At 57.8% G+C, this 13,499-nt stretch overlaps 2 protein-coding genes across 12 annotated transcripts; one reads left to right on the top strand and one right to left on the bottom strand.

Moving 5' to 3' along the window:
• Positions 1–459: 459 nt before the first annotated feature.
• IRF3 (interferon regulatory factor 3) lies at positions 460–6,543 on the bottom strand. Of its 9 annotated transcripts, none has more exons than XR_004967265.1 (9): positions 6,163–6,298; positions 5,467–5,638; positions 4,695–4,866; positions 4,538–4,608; positions 3,452–3,644; positions 2,973–3,353; positions 2,058–2,198; positions 1,544–1,659; positions 683–706 (listed from the first exon to the last, which is right to left on the bottom strand). XR_004967265.1 is itself a non-coding variant. In XM_036307207.1 (8 exons), exons 2-8 carry the CDS (start codon positions 5,629–5,631, stop codon positions 539–541), a joined length of 1,266 nt encoding a protein of 421 aa, XP_036163100.1. In that variant the 5' UTR covers positions 5,632–5,638; positions 6,405–6,542; the 3' UTR covers positions 460–538. The 9 variants fall into 9 exon arrangements, 7 of the variants coding, with proteins under 7 accessions (XP_036163100.1, XP_036163103.1, XP_036163102.1 ...); XR_004967266.1 differs by having other exon boundaries at positions 2,058–2,120; XM_036307207.1 differs by lacking the exons at positions 2,058–2,198; positions 6,163–6,298 and adding an exon at positions 6,405–6,542 and having other exon boundaries at positions 460–706.
• A 63-nt stretch (positions 6,544–6,606) lies between these two features.
• BCL2L12 (BCL2 like 12) lies at positions 6,607–12,711 on the top strand. Of its 3 annotated transcripts, none has more exons than XM_036307217.1 (7): positions 6,607–6,742; positions 7,382–7,496; positions 7,711–7,853; positions 9,010–9,096; positions 9,185–9,276; positions 10,225–10,512; positions 12,518–12,711. In XM_036307217.1, exons 2-7 carry the CDS (start codon positions 7,390–7,392, stop codon positions 12,566–12,568), a joined length of 768 nt encoding a protein of 255 aa, XP_036163110.1. In that variant the 5' UTR covers positions 6,607–6,742; positions 7,382–7,389; the 3' UTR covers positions 12,569–12,711. The 3 variants fall into 3 exon arrangements, with proteins under 3 accessions (XP_036163110.1, XP_036163112.1, XP_036163111.1); XM_036307218.1 differs by having other exon boundaries at positions 6,638–6,742; positions 7,367–7,496; XM_036307219.1 differs by lacking the exon at positions 10,225–10,512 and having other exon boundaries at positions 6,628–6,742.
• The last annotated feature ends 788 nt before the right edge of the window (positions 12,712–13,499 follow it).

The raw sequence follows: 13,499 nt of genomic DNA, 5'->3' as shown, positions 1-13,499 counted from the left end.
AGGACGTGCCTGAGGCCACCCCGCAGGAGCTGGAGGGAGCCAAGGCCGCCGACAGACAGGGCCTTTTAGGCAGGGAGCTCTCTGTATACCAGAGCTTGGCCCTGGCTGTTCATAGGCAACATGGGGATTCCAGAGGCGGCCCTGGGCCTCCCTCGGAGAGCAGTGGCTTTGAAATGAGGCTGGATTCTGACCCCGCTTGCGTCTCCTACTTTGTGACCTTTGCTCTTCTCTAAGTCTCACTGTCTCGGCCTGTAAAGTGGGAGTGACTGTCACCTTCTCCCCAGGTCCATGGAAAGAGGTGTGGAGGTGGTGAGTGTCGGCTGCCCCTACAGTGTCTCGCCCTCACTGTGCGCACCCGAGCTGTGGGTGGCCTGCAGATGCATAAACTGAGGTCTGAAGGAGCAATGCCCAGCTTGGGCCAGGGCTGGCCTGGGGACACCGAATACCACACACAAGTGGTGACAGTGGCAAGAAGTAGTTTATTGGTGGAGGCGAGGGACCTGCACCCACAGGTGGTGGGTCAGACCTGGCCAGTGACCTAGAAATCCATGCCCTCGACCAGGTCCTGCAGATAGGCCTTGTACTGCTCCGACGTGAGAGAGAGAGGCTGGCTGTTGGAAATGTGCAGGTCCACAGTGTTCTCCAGCGAGGAGGCCCCCCCGACCCGCGCCATTTCCAGCAGAGCCCTGAGGCACGTGGGAACGACCTACAGGAGGTGGGGAGAGGCACGGTCACGGAAAGCAACTCCCAGCAGGTCCCACCATAACCCAGGATGAATTCCTGGGCTCAGGACTGCTGCGAGCTGTAGTTTTCCCATATTCACAACCACGGAGGCCAGAGGGGCTCCCAGAAGCTAGGGCTGAGCAGCTGGTGTCAGAAGGACTCCTGGGAGCTGTAGTTCCTCACAGGCTGCTAGGACGTACAGTCCACCAACTCCCACATGGAGGAGGCCATGGCCGGGACACCCACAAGTCTCTGGGAATGAATGGTGGCTGCAGCCCTAGCTGGCTGGTGTCGCTCCGTTGGTAGGAGCATCATTCCATACACTGAAAGGTTGCAGGTTCCATCCCCATGCGTCAGGGCACATATGGGAGGCAACCAATTGATGTCTCTCTCTCCCCGTGCCCCCCACCCGCCCTCTAAAAATCAATGAAAATAGCCCTAGCTGGTTTGGCTCACTGGATAGAGCGTCGGCCTGGGAACTGAAGGGTCCCAGGTTCGATTCTGGTCAAGGGCATGTACCTTGGTTGCAGGCACATCCCCAGTGGGGGGTGTGCAGGAGGCAGCTGATCGATGTTTCTCTATCATCGATGTTTCTAACTCTCTATCCCTCTCCCTTCCTCTCTGCAAAAAAAAATCAATAAAATAGATTTTAAAAAAAAGAAGAAAAGAAAATATCCTCTGGTGAGGGGGGGAAAATGGTGATGTAGAGAGTTGGAAATTTTAATTTCTCCAGGGGTTTCTGGGAATTGTAGTTCCTGGGAGCAACCTATTCTTTTGGAAGACCCGCCCCCTCAGCTCCAGGATCCTAAGGCGCAGGCACCTTGACCATCACTAGCTTCTTGGTCCACGGCTGGTGCTGGGGCCATGGCTCCGCTATGCAGAACCAGAAGGTGTAGCGTGGTGAGCGTCCACTTCCATTGATGAAGGCAATCAGATCTGGGGGCCCAAGAGCCTAGTCAGGGATGGGAAGACCTCTACCTGCCCCTCCCCCTAAAACCTGAATAATATCCTACCTTCCCCACTAACCTAAAGCCTGGCATACCTCTGCCATCAAAACCAGGGGGCTGCTGAGGTGCATCAAGTCCCCATAATTCTGGCACAAACATACAAGTTCCTTTTCCCTCCCACCCATCAGGGTAGGGCTGGACGATCCGCTCCCACCTCCCCCTGAGCATTCAGGATGGGGAAACAGGCCCAGGAGGGGAATCCTCTCCCAAAGATGTTGACAGTTACTGCTCTTTAACCCCCTAAGGCCACACTGTCTCTACGTAGCCATTAGCCACCAGGGCTATTGAAATGGTAACTAATTAAAATGCAAATAGTTTAAAACTCACTTCCTCAGATGCTCTCAGCGCATCTAAGTGCTCAATAGCAATGTGGCTGGATACTGTACGATATTGTGGAGTGCAAAGAAAGTGCTATTGGCTAGCAAAGTCCTACGGGATCTTTCCTGTGTCTGTCTGTCCACCATAAGCCTATATAATAAAGAGCTAATATGCAAATGGTCCTCACACCCTCATGCCTAGCGCTGGAACTGTTCAGACACTCAACACTGGGGAGAGAGGAATGGGGACCAGCCAGGCACAAATGAGCTCACGTGAGAGGAATGGGGACCAGCCAGGTCCCGGGTGCCTGCAGCCCAGGTGAAGCCACCCACCCACAGTTCCTGTGGCTGCGGCCGGCCCGGGAGAAGCCGGCCCAGGTCCTGGGTGCCTACGGCCGGCCAGAGGGAGGGAAGCCCTGGTCCCGGGTGCCTGCAATCGGCAGGAGAACGGGATCCTGGGTCCCGGGTGTGGGGCAAGGCGGAGGCGGTTAGGGGCGATCAGGCCAGCAGGGGAGCAGTTAGGGGCAATCAAGCAGGCAGAGGTGGTTAGGGGTGATCAGGCACATAGGCAGGCGAGCGGTTCGGAGCCAGCGGTCCTGAATAGCGAGAGGCAGTTGGACATCCCCCAAGGGGTCCCAGATTGAAGAGGATGCAGGCCGGGCTGAGGGACTCTCCCCCTCCCCGCATGAATTTCGTGCACCGGGCCTCTAGTTGGGAATAATGATGACGACTATGGCAGCTAGTTCCTGAGCACCTTCTGTGCAGGGGGCCCCGTGCCTCCTCCCAGCTCCGGGTAGGCAGAGGGAGGGAGAGGGCCCTCAGACTTGCCAGGCTCACAGCAGTCTAGGCTAAATGGCCAACAGCAGCAGGATCCCGAAAGGTCAGACCCCGGGCTCTTAACCACTGGGGCCCCCTCTCCACTCACCTGCCACAAATGGCCCCAGGTTGAACACGCTTCCTTCCGTCTCTTTGGGGACCTCGCCATCAGGCCCGCGGCCGCTGTCGGGGAGAAGCTCCTCGCCCACAGCCCAGTATGTGTGGCAGGGGCCCAGCCTCTGGGCGCAGAGACGCTGCCCTTGCCTCCACAGAGCGAGTCCCCCGCCCAGGCCGCTCAGCACACGACTCACATAGTCCTTCGCGGCCCTGTCTGTCAGGAACGCCCCAGGGTCTGGCAGTGTTATCGGCTGTCCGGGGAGTGTCCTGTCCCCTCCTTCTGACCCCACCAGCCGCAGGCCCCTCGGGCAGAAGACCGTCTGCTGGAAGACTTGGCGGCCCCGGTAGAAGGCGGTCACCTCGAACTCCCAGTCTGAGCAGCAGCGGCGGCAACGTGAAGGGAGAGATTGAGAGCGTGTAAGGGCCCATCACCCCAGATCCAGCTCCTCCCAGCCCACAGCTGGCACTCACCGTCCTGGGGCATCAACAGCTGCTTCAGTGGGTTTTCAGGGGGCGCTGGGTTTGGGTAGGGAGCAGGAATGTCTAAGTTGGGGCTCAGCAAGAGCTGAGGGGGGTATTCAGGGGCCACAGCCAGGCTCGAGGCCCCCTCATCTGGAACTGAGCCCAAGGCCATGTCATTCAGTAACTCCTCCAGAATGTCTTCCTAGAGAGAGAGATAGAGAGAGAGAGAGAGAGAGAGAGAGAGAGAGAGAGAATGAAGGGTCCAGGCATTTCCACAGCATTTTCTGAAGAGTTCCCATGGGTCAGGCCTTGTTTTCAGCAATATGGGAACCCAGAGAGGAGACAGTCCTGAGCCTTGCTCTCTAGGGCAGTGAAGGCGAACCTATGACACGCGTACTCATTTTTTTAGTTCATTTTTCTTTGTTAAATGGCATTTAAATATATAAAATAAATATCAAAAATATAAGTCTTTGTTTTACTATGGTTGCAAATATCAAAAAAATTTCTATATGTGACACGGCACCAGAGTTAAGTTACGGTTTTTCAAAATGCTGACACGCCGAGCTCAAAAGGTTCGCCATCACTGCTCTAGAGGTTTCCGATCTAGGGGAGAGACTGCCCTGGGCACAGAGACCGCCGCTCGCACAATGCTCTGATTACGCTGAGGGCTAAGAGGTCCGGGAGAGCAGCTAATTCAGCCCAAGGATCTGGCTCCACGCAGGCAAGAGCTGGGCAGAGAGGTCTGGGGAGAATGCCCCAGGGGGTTTTTCCTGGCACAGACATCAGCAAGATCAAGGGCAGGGAGTTTCTGGTTCCCAAGAGGCTGGAAAGCGAGGAAAGGAAAGCAACGGAGGTGTGTTAGGGCCTCGAATGCCTGGTGAAAACGGAACTTTCTCCTGAGGGTGCTGGGACGCCACGGAGGGCTGTGAGCAGGACAGGGGGAGGGTCAGCTCTGGGTCAGGGGAGGGAGAGAAGGGAGGTTAGGGAAGAGGCGGACAATGGTCCGTGGGGAGAATGAGGCCTGAACAGGTGCACAGGGACGCAGAGGCGATGGGACAGACACTGAGGGGGCAGGAGGGCTGGGCACAGGCGTACCTGGGTGTCAGAGGTACTGAGTCTGCCATCGGTGTCCGGAGAAGTCTCCAGCTCAGGGAAGTCCCCAACTGCTGGCGAGAGAGGTGGTGAGCGGAAAAGGGGTGCTAGGGACTCTTACGATCCCATTCCTCCATGAGAACCCCCGCTTCCAGCACACCTGAGTTCACAAACTCATAGATCTTGTGCGGGTCGTGGGGGTCCTTGCTCCGGTCCTCAGCTAAACGCAACACTTCCTTCCTGTTCAGGGCAGACCTGAAATTCCTCTTCCAGGTTGGCAGGTCAGGCCTATCTCTCCCAGGAATGTAGGCACCGCTGGCCTCTGCCCAGGCCTGGGGAACCAATGGGACCAGGATAGAGGAGCGGATGGTTCCGACCCCACCCCAGGGGTCATAACCCTGCCCCCTCTCATCCTAGCACCCACCCTGTTAAGGTTCTATCCCCAAATTCTCAGATTCTCTGTGCCCTAAGTCCCCCTGCCTCCACCTTTCAAAATCCTTTGCTTTCTAAGCCAACCTTCCAGGCCCTACTAGGTGTCTCACTCTGCAACCAACCTGCCCTAGGGCACCCTCTGCAATAGCCCCGCTCCCTCCCACTCTAACTCTAACTGGGTTTGCCCCCACTGGTGTAGTATTCTAAGTTGGTGGTAAGTACCCTCAGCTTCAGCCCAGTCTGGTCTCATATTCCAAGACCCGCCCCCAGAATTCTATATCCAAGATCCCATCCCCGGTGAGCCCTGAACTCCCAGGATGCATTTCCTTCCTGGTCTAACCTGCTTTCCTAGTTCTATTCCTGGAACCTGGGCTCTCCAGCTATCCCACACCTATCAGCTATCCTAAGCCCTCCCCATCCCCCTGTAACTCCACTCCTGAGTCCACCCCACCCTACGGTACCCGCACCTTCGGGTTTCCTGAGTCTCAGCTCCCACACACCTGGAAGATGCCAAAGTCCTCCTGCTGGGCATCCTGCCGCAAACCGTGCTTCCAGGGGATGCGGAAGCGCCTGCGGCTCTGGTCCAGCCAAGCCACGCCCTCCAGCTGCCCCTCGTCCAGCTGAGACACCAGCCAAGGCAGGATCCGAGGCTTTTGGGATCCCATGTCGGGCCTGCTAACAACGGGCAGGTCATGGGCGCAGGCGGCCTCTCAGGCCCAACCTGGACCATCCGCTCACGGGCCACGGCGCAGGTCCCTCGCCTGTATTTTCTCGGGGGAACAAACAGACCTCACCTCCTCCAATCCTCCAATTTAGCGAGGACTCCCTCCCAAATCCATTGTAGGGCCCCCTCGTTCCCCCAGCTTCTGCGCAGACCCCACTACCCCATCAATTCCGCCAGCAGAGACCCTTCCCTATTCCACTCCAAACCCCGCCCGCCCGCCCTCCCCATCACCCAAGGCAGGTACCCCCACTTCCAAGGTGGAGCCTAACAGCAGACGCTGCTCTCCTGTGGACTTCTACCTCCCACGGAACCTCTCCCACGGTTCCCCACAGACGACCCCCTCCCCCGGTTCCACCGCAGACCTCCCTCCACAGTCCCCCGCAGAGAGCCTCCCTCGACCAGGGCGCGCTCCCCTCTGTCTGACTCTGAGGGTGCTGCCTCCCCGCTACTCTTTCTGTTTATTTTTCTGCACCTGCCACTGCTTCACTGCTCCCCTTCCTTGCTTCACTTTCTCCAGGGTACACAGCCCCGCTCCATGTCATGTCAGACTCATCCTTTCTCCCGCTCCTCACTCCGGGCTTCCACCAGCTCCCCGGCTCTTCCGCGTTACCCACCTAGCGGGACGGGGCGGGGCGCGCAGGGTGCTGGGGCCACCCCTGGCTTTGGGTCCCAAAGCGCGTGAACGCGGAGCTGCACCCCACCCCCACCCCTTACCGTCAGCTGAGCTTTAGGGCGGTGGAGCTTTGTTTGCTGCAGATTTCTTGAAATGAAAACGACTTTCTCGTCATTTGGGCAACAAACCACAGAGAGGTGGCACACGCAGCCCGGACATTGCTCCTCCCCGTTCCCCTTTTTTGGCTTTCCGGCCACCGGCATGCTGGGAACGTCGCATGCAAATTAGGCGGGCACCGGCGCCCCGCCCCCTCTGCGTTGGGCCATCGCCAGCCCGGCCCAGTGCGCAGGCGCGGGAAAGTTGAACTAAGAGAAGTTTAACAAGTTCAGTGAAGGAGGTGGCGGCGGCGGCGGGGCCCGGGGCCCGGGCCCGGGGCCAGGTGAGTGGGGCGTCAGTGAGGGCTGCGGGGAGGAGGGAGGAAAAGAGGGCCGCGATCCAGGAGCTGGACCCCCAGTCCTGTTTCGGCATCCAAGCGTCACGGGTCCCCAAGAGTCCGCCCTTAGACGGTGGAACTACACCTCCCAGCAGGCCGCGCGGCGATCAACTGCGGACCGAATGGAATGTTTGCCACGAAGCCTGCTGGGATTGGTAGTTTTCATCCTCTAACGGCTTAAGTAACTTGGCATATTCTCTCGAGCCCACAGTTGAAGCCTCAAGCGTCCTTCTTGCTCGGGGGCCCAGAGGTCCAAGGCACAATCCCCTTTCCTCTCAGACTCAAGAGTTCAGGCTCCCAGCCCCCTCTTTCCTTAGACCCAAGAATCGGGGTTCCCAGCCTCCTCCTCTGCCAGGATCAGGGAATCTTCGTCTTCATCCCTCTTCTCCCTCTAGAGACTCAAGAGCCTGGACCTCCAGACCTCAACTCCCCTCGAGGACCTAGGAGTTCAGACCCTCAGCCCCTTCCCTGGCTTGGGGACCCCCGAGTCCTGGCCCTCTCCTCATTCACAAACTAGGAATTGGGGCCCCAAGCCCTCACTTCTGCTGAACCCTGGAGTTTATCCCTCAGCCCCCTCTCTCACAGGTGCCCCCATGGCAGGCTCGGAAGAGCTGGGGCTCCGGGAGGACACCCTGAGGGTCCTAGCTGCCTTCCTTAAGCGGGGCGAGGCTGCCGGGTCCCCCATTCCAGCCCCACCCAGGTAAGAGGAGCTGCTCTCCTCCCGCAGGGGCCTCTGCATGTGGTGTGGGCCGTCTCCAACGCTTGCCCCTGGTCTCAGTCTGTGTCCTTGCCCCTCTCTGTATATCTGGCTCTCTTCCTTGTCCCTGGGGTTGCAGGGAGAGGCCCTGAGTGGGAGAAAAAAGGGACTGCTTGCAAGGGGGCTCTGCAGTCACTCTCTGAGGTCCCTTCCCCAGGAGCCCTGCCCCGGAGGAGCCAACAGACTTCCTGAGCCGCCTTCGAAGATGCTTTCCTTGCTCTTTGGGTCGAGAAGCAGGTCCCCCTGAGTCCCCCCGGCCTTGCTCCCTGCCCCTTCGCCCCTGCTACGGTTCGCAGCCTGGTAAGAGGTTTCCCTAGATCCCCCATGAACTTGCTCATGCAGAGCCAGGAGCTTTGATTCTAAAATATACATACACGCGCACACACACACACACACACACTATTGATTTCAGAGAGGAAAGGAGAGGGGGAGAGAGAGAGAGAAACATCAATGATGAGAGAGAATCATTGATGGGCTGCCTCCTGCACGCCCCCCACCGGGGATCGAGCCTGCAACCCGGGCATGTGCCCTGACCGGGAATCTAACTGTGACCTCCTGGTTCATAGACTGATGCTCGACCACTGAGCCAGGCTGGTCGGGCTGGGAGCTTTGATTCTTAATACATCCACAGGATAAGGAATTAGTTCAAGATCACTCAGCTAAGGGTATATAGGTAGCACCTACCCTCAGTTTTCAATCACAACTCCTTATCTATTTGATTACATGACTTGGAAAATCCTTTTCTTCCCTGTTCCTGTGTTTATCCAGCAGCAAAGTAGGAATGGGAAGGAGGAGTCATTGGACTTGATCAAGAGTGACTAACAGCTTTCCTCTCGTGTGAGCCTGGATAGAATAGTAATGGCTACAGGGCATGCTAGCTTGCACAGGATTTCCAAGCGAGAGAGAGAGAGAGAGAGAGAGAGAGAGAGAGTTCTGTGATCAGCCGGTGATGCCTGAAATAGACAAGGGATAGAGTGGTAATCGCTGGAGTGTCACGTGTTTGACTTCCTTGGATGGGATCCTCTTCAAGGTCCAGTTCAGCTCTAACACTCTAAATCAGTGGTTCTAAACCTTCTGACTCTTTAAATACAGTTCCTCATGTTGTGACCCAACCATAAAATTATTTTCGTTGCTACTTCATAAGTGTAATGTTGATACTGTGATGAATCGTAATGTAAATATCTGATATGCAGGATGATCTTAGGCGACCCCTGTGAAAGGGTCGTTCGACTGCCAAAGGGGTCGCGACCCACAGGTTGAGAACCGCTGCTCTAAATCCATTTGGGGGGACACTATAAATGGAAAGTACAAGGGTCTTTTGCCAAGTTTGCTCACTGAGCCACAATTTACCCCGCTATGGAATGGAAATCGCTGCTACCAGGCAGGGTGGTTGGGAGGAGAGAATCCATCACTTCCTGATCTCCTGGAGACCTGTCATTGTCTCTTTTCACCCCAGGCCCAGCGACTCCAGACTTCTATGCCCTCGTGGCCCAGCGGCTGGAACAGCTGGTCCAAGAGCAACTGCGATCCCCACCGAGCCCAGGTGCGGGCAGAGGGGCCCTGCAGAAAGATGGGGGCAGAAGGGTAGCCAGGTTTCTGCCCCCCAACCGCATTCTCTTCTGTCCCCCTAGAGTTACAGGGTCCCCCACCCACCGAGAAGGAAGCCCTGCTGCGGAGGCTGGTGGCCCTCCTGGAGGAGGAGGCAGAAGTCATCAACCAGAAGGTGATGGTCGTCGTCCATCCCTTATTTAGGATAGGAATTGCTTTACGATTGGGCACTGGGGTCAGAAGCTGGATCTGCATTCTCATTGGGTGGCCGGTTGGGAGAGGGTAGGACAAGGCTTGAGTGAATGACAGAGGTATGGCCAGGGCAGTACCTTAAATGGGGGGCTTGCCTTGTTTGTTAGAGGGGCGTGGCCTAAAGGAAGGGGTGTGGCCATCAGAAACATGATTTAGGGAAGAGACTGGAGCCCGTTGAGAAAGTAAGGGGATATATGGTGGTGGGAGTGGGATGTGGTTTGAGAAGACATAAAATCTGAAATCCTGAATGACAGTGTAGGGGCGTGGCTTAGAATGTGGGCGGAAATGGCCTGCCGGAGGAGGTGTGGTTTGTGTGCTGGAATATGATTGGCCTATTAATTGTAGATTGAAGGCTAGAAGATTAGCACTCTAGGGTGCAGTTAGAGTAGAGCTAGGCCCTCATTAGCTGCCGAGGTCTGGGCAGGGGCGTGGCTTAGCTTCTTGGGTTCGAGGCCACCTTCCTGTGAGTAGTTTGGCAGAAACCATGGAGTCTGGTTTATGATTGGCTGATGTGATGGGTTGGGGCATGGTGCCACGGTTCTCATCCTGTGGGTCGGGACCCCTTTGGAGGGCGAACGACCCTTTCACAGGGGTCACCTAAGACCATCGAAAAACACATATATAATGACATATTGTTTTTGTGATGAATCACTATGCTTTAATTATGTTCAATTTGTAACAATGAGATTGGGGGTCACCACAACATGAGGAACTGTATTAAAGGGTCGCGGCATTAGGAAGGTTGAGAACCGCTGGCTTAGAGCTTTAGTATCCAGAAGTCCTTTACACCAGAAAGCCACCCCCACATCCCCAGCCTCCTCCTGGCTGGCCACCAGGGCAGACCCTGCCTCTTCCCCTGTCCACCCCACAGCTGGCCTCGGACCCTGCCCTGCGCCGCAAGCTGGCCCGCCTCTCCGCTGGCTCCTTTGCCCGCCTAGTGGAGCTGTTCTCCAGCCGGGAGGGCAGCCCTTGCCCCAGCCGCGCACGCCCCTCCTTGCGGTGCCCCGGGCCCCCGCCGCCTTCCCCGGAGCCCCTGGCCCGCCTGGCCCTGGCCATGGAACTGAGCCGGCGCGTGGCCTGGTTGGGGGGCACCCTGGCTGGACTCAGCGTAGAGCACGTGCACAGCTTCACGCCCTGGATCCAGGCCCAAGGGGGCTGGGTGAGCCGCCCAAGCCTCTGTGGGCCTCCCTTTACCTGACTGTGATGGGGGGGAGGGGGCTTCTTAGGTTTCCTTTCAGGCATCACGGGTGTTCTCCCCGCTCCCCCTCCCCCCGTTCACCTGCTCTGTGCTCTCTGAGCACCTACTGCACCCTGGGCCCCCGGTGATCAGTGGGGGCTTGTGAGGATTAGGTGGGACCACCCTCTAAGTGCTTGGCGCCCATGGCGTGTTTGTGTGGTTACCGGTGACTCTGCCTGGGCAGCTCTGCCTGCCGAACCCGCTTGTCCCGTAGCCCCTGCCTCCTTCCTCTGCTCTGCTCGGCTGTTACCCTCAGGGAGGCCTTTCCTGGTCCCATTTAAAACCGCAGCCGCCTCCACACCCTGGCGCTTACTCACCCTCCCTTGCTGGCTGCTTTACTTCCTTCCATAGCATCTGCACCTTCTAACATGGCAGGAGCAGCTAGTTGTACCTCCTTTTGCCGTCTTCTCTCGCCCCTGACACCTCAGCTCCAGGAGCCAGGAAGCCTTCCTTGCTCTCCCCTTTCAACCCAATGCCAGGCTCAGAGCTGGCTGTCCGCGTCACCTGGGCAACGGCCCCACCTCCCTGAGCACCTGCCTGCCCTGCCTCATGGCTGCCCCGCAGTTGCCTTGTTGCTGTGGGGGTGCGGTCAGAGGAGGGTGCACGCCAGGCTCTCAGAACGTAACCCTTGCTTCCCAGACTGGGAGGGGCTGGCCTGGTGTCTTTGAGGAGCAGAGAGGAGGGGCTGGAGCGGGTGAGCAAGGTGAGCCAGGCGACAGGGCCAGCGTTGAGGGCAGGAGGGGCGGCCAGGTTGTTCAGGAGCTCGTAGTCATGGTGAGAACTTGGGGTTTGACTCTGAGTGAACCCCGAATTCCTGGAGGGCTCTGGGCAGAGGACGAGAGGGTGCTCAGGTATTAACACCCGCCCTCTGGTGGTGGCGTGGGGAACTGTATGGGGAGAGGGCAGAAGGAGGGAGCTTGCAGGGGGTGTCTGGCCAGGGGGAGATTCCCAGAGCAGTGTGGGAATAGTAGGGGTTCTGGATTTAATTTGGAGACAGAGGTTACAGATTTTGCTAATGGAGTGGATTTGGGGACTGAGCAGCGGGGAGGAGTCAAGGACGCTGACCTGGGCAACCGCTGGGCTGTTCCCCGAGATGGGGCCAAGCAGGGGGGAGGGCAGGGGAGGGAGAGGGCTGGGAAGGAGTCAGAGATGGTTGGAAGTGGTCCAGCTAAGCGAGAGCTGCCCTCCGACCTCACAGCAGGCGATGAGGGCACGGGGGATGCGTATCTGGAGCTCAGCCCAGAAGCTCGCTCGCTGGTTTGTAAAACCGTTTTGTTTTAAGGAATGAGCAGAAAGCTTGGCCAGGTGCTCGCCAAGGATTTCAGTGGATGATCCCAGTTAAGCCTCACAACAGCCTGACGGGATTCGGTTATTATCCGGGTCTTACGGAGGCTGGGAGGGGAAGCTCCTCACGCAGGGATCAGAATCAACACTTGCACACAAAGCCAGGGCCCTTGATCTTTAAAACCCCAGCACCCTCTCCGCTCCCTGGAGCCCTGTCTCTGCCCAACCTCCACCAGCGCTCCGCCCACCACGCCGGCTCTGTCTCCCTTTTCCTCATGGGGACTGCCCGCCCCCCGTGTGTCTGATCCTCTCCAGGGCTCTGTCCCCCCACCCTGGGTCTCTGTCCCCCCACCCTGGGTCTCTGTCCCCCCACCCTGGGTCTCTGTCCCCCCACCCTGGGTCTCTCTCCCCCCACCCTGGGTCTCTGTCCCCCCACTCTGGGTCTCTCTCCCCCCACCCTGGGTCTCTGTCCCCCCACCCTGGTCTCTGTCCCCCCACTCTGGGTCTCTGTCCCTCTCTGGTCTCTGTCCCCTGTCCGTCCTGGTTCCCTGCCCCCCTGTCTCAGCTCTCACTGGGCTGGTGTGGATGCTGCTGTGAGTGGAGGGAGCCTCCACTGACCAGGCTCTGCCGCTTTTCCCTGCAGGAGGGCATCCTGGCCACCTCCCCCGTGGACTTGAACTTGCCCCTGGACTAGCTCTTCCCCAGCAGCTGTTACGAGATTGGCCGTCAGGCGCTTCCTCTTCTGCTCAGGGCTGTGAGTGGTGGCTGCCCACCCTGCTTTTGCCAAAAAGAAATGGTTCAAATTTTTTTCATATTAAAAACTTGTTCAAAGGTTGACTCACCTGTTCTTTCACTCGAGAACTCAAGTTCTAAGTGGGGAGATGTGGGTCAGAGATCGCTCTGGTTTATACATTGAGGCCGGAGCGGTGCACTCATTCCAGAAATGTTTATTTGGAGCACTTCGGAGTGCCTGCCAGCTGCGCGTACAGCGTGGTGGGGACGCCTGTGAGCAGGACTCCAGCTGACGCCTCTCCCCGCCGCCCGGGGCGTCTATCCCGGCTGCCCCTGCGCGATGCCCGTGGAGCCTTCCAGCTAGTTCTCCCTTCACGGGCACCCGGACACCACCTTCCCCTTTTCTCCTTCTGTGCCTCTTTGGCTGGTTCCTCCTCATCTCCCTGGAGACTTGGGGTTTGTCACCTTTTTGGGGCGTAGCCTCTTCCACAGAATTATGTTTGTAAACATGTACGATGAGATGCACAGCCAGTGACAGTCGGTCCTTGTTGTTTGCACGCTCTACAGTTGCGAATTCGCCTAGGCACTAGCATTTCTGTGTAATCCCCAAGCTAATACTCACGGTGGTGGGCACGGGTGTGGGCAGAGCTGCAGACGACGGGACTCGCCCGCCGCGCACCTCCTCGGCTAAGCCTGAACACGCGGCGCTCTGCCACCTGGTTCAGCTCTCAGACTGTCGACCATCTGTTTAGTGGCCCATGACTTCTTGCATTTCTGTGTTTTCTTGTGGTGATTTTGCTGTTTAAAAGGAACCCTCCTGCCCTAGCCAGTTTTGCTTAGTGGGAAGAGCATCGGCCTGCAGACTAAAGGGTCCCAGGTTCCATTCTGGTCAG

This window comes from Myotis myotis, unplaced genomic scaffold, assembly GCF_014108235.1.
Source record: "Myotis myotis isolate mMyoMyo1 unplaced genomic scaffold, mMyoMyo1.p scaffold_m19_p_45, whole genome shotgun sequence".
Taxonomy (NCBI): domain Eukaryota; kingdom Metazoa; phylum Chordata; class Mammalia; order Chiroptera; family Vespertilionidae; genus Myotis; species Myotis myotis.
Note: the sequence above shows the minus strand (reverse complement) of the source record. Positions and strands in the feature narration are given on the sequence as shown.

Excerpts from the sequence above, each read along its gene's own strand:
- IRF3 (XM_036307207.1), bottom strand. The coding sequence starts at position 5,631 with ATGGGATCCCAAAAGCCTCGGATCCTGCCTTGGCTGGTGTCTCAGCTG. Across the intron at positions 3,354-3,451 it reads GCTGTTGATGCCCCAGGACG|ACTGGGAGTTCGAGGTGACC; the intron begins GTGAGTGCCAGC and ends GCTGCTGCTCAG. Across the intron at positions 707-1,543 it reads AGAAGCTAGTGATGGTCAAG|GTCGTTCCCACGTGCCTCAG; the intron begins GTGCCTGCGCCT and ends CACCTCCTGTAG.
- BCL2L12 (XM_036307217.1), top strand. The coding sequence starts at position 7,390 with ATGGCAGGCTCGGAAGAGCTGGGGCTCCGGGAGGACACCCTGAGGGTC. Across the intron at positions 7,854-9,009 it reads CTGCTACGGTTCGCAGCCTG|GCCCAGCGACTCCAGACTTC; the intron begins GTAAGAGGTTTC and ends TTTTCACCCCAG. Across the intron at positions 9,277-10,224 it reads CAGAAGTCATCAACCAGAAG|CTGGCCTCGGACCCTGCCCT; the intron begins GTGATGGTCGTC and ends TCCACCCCACAG.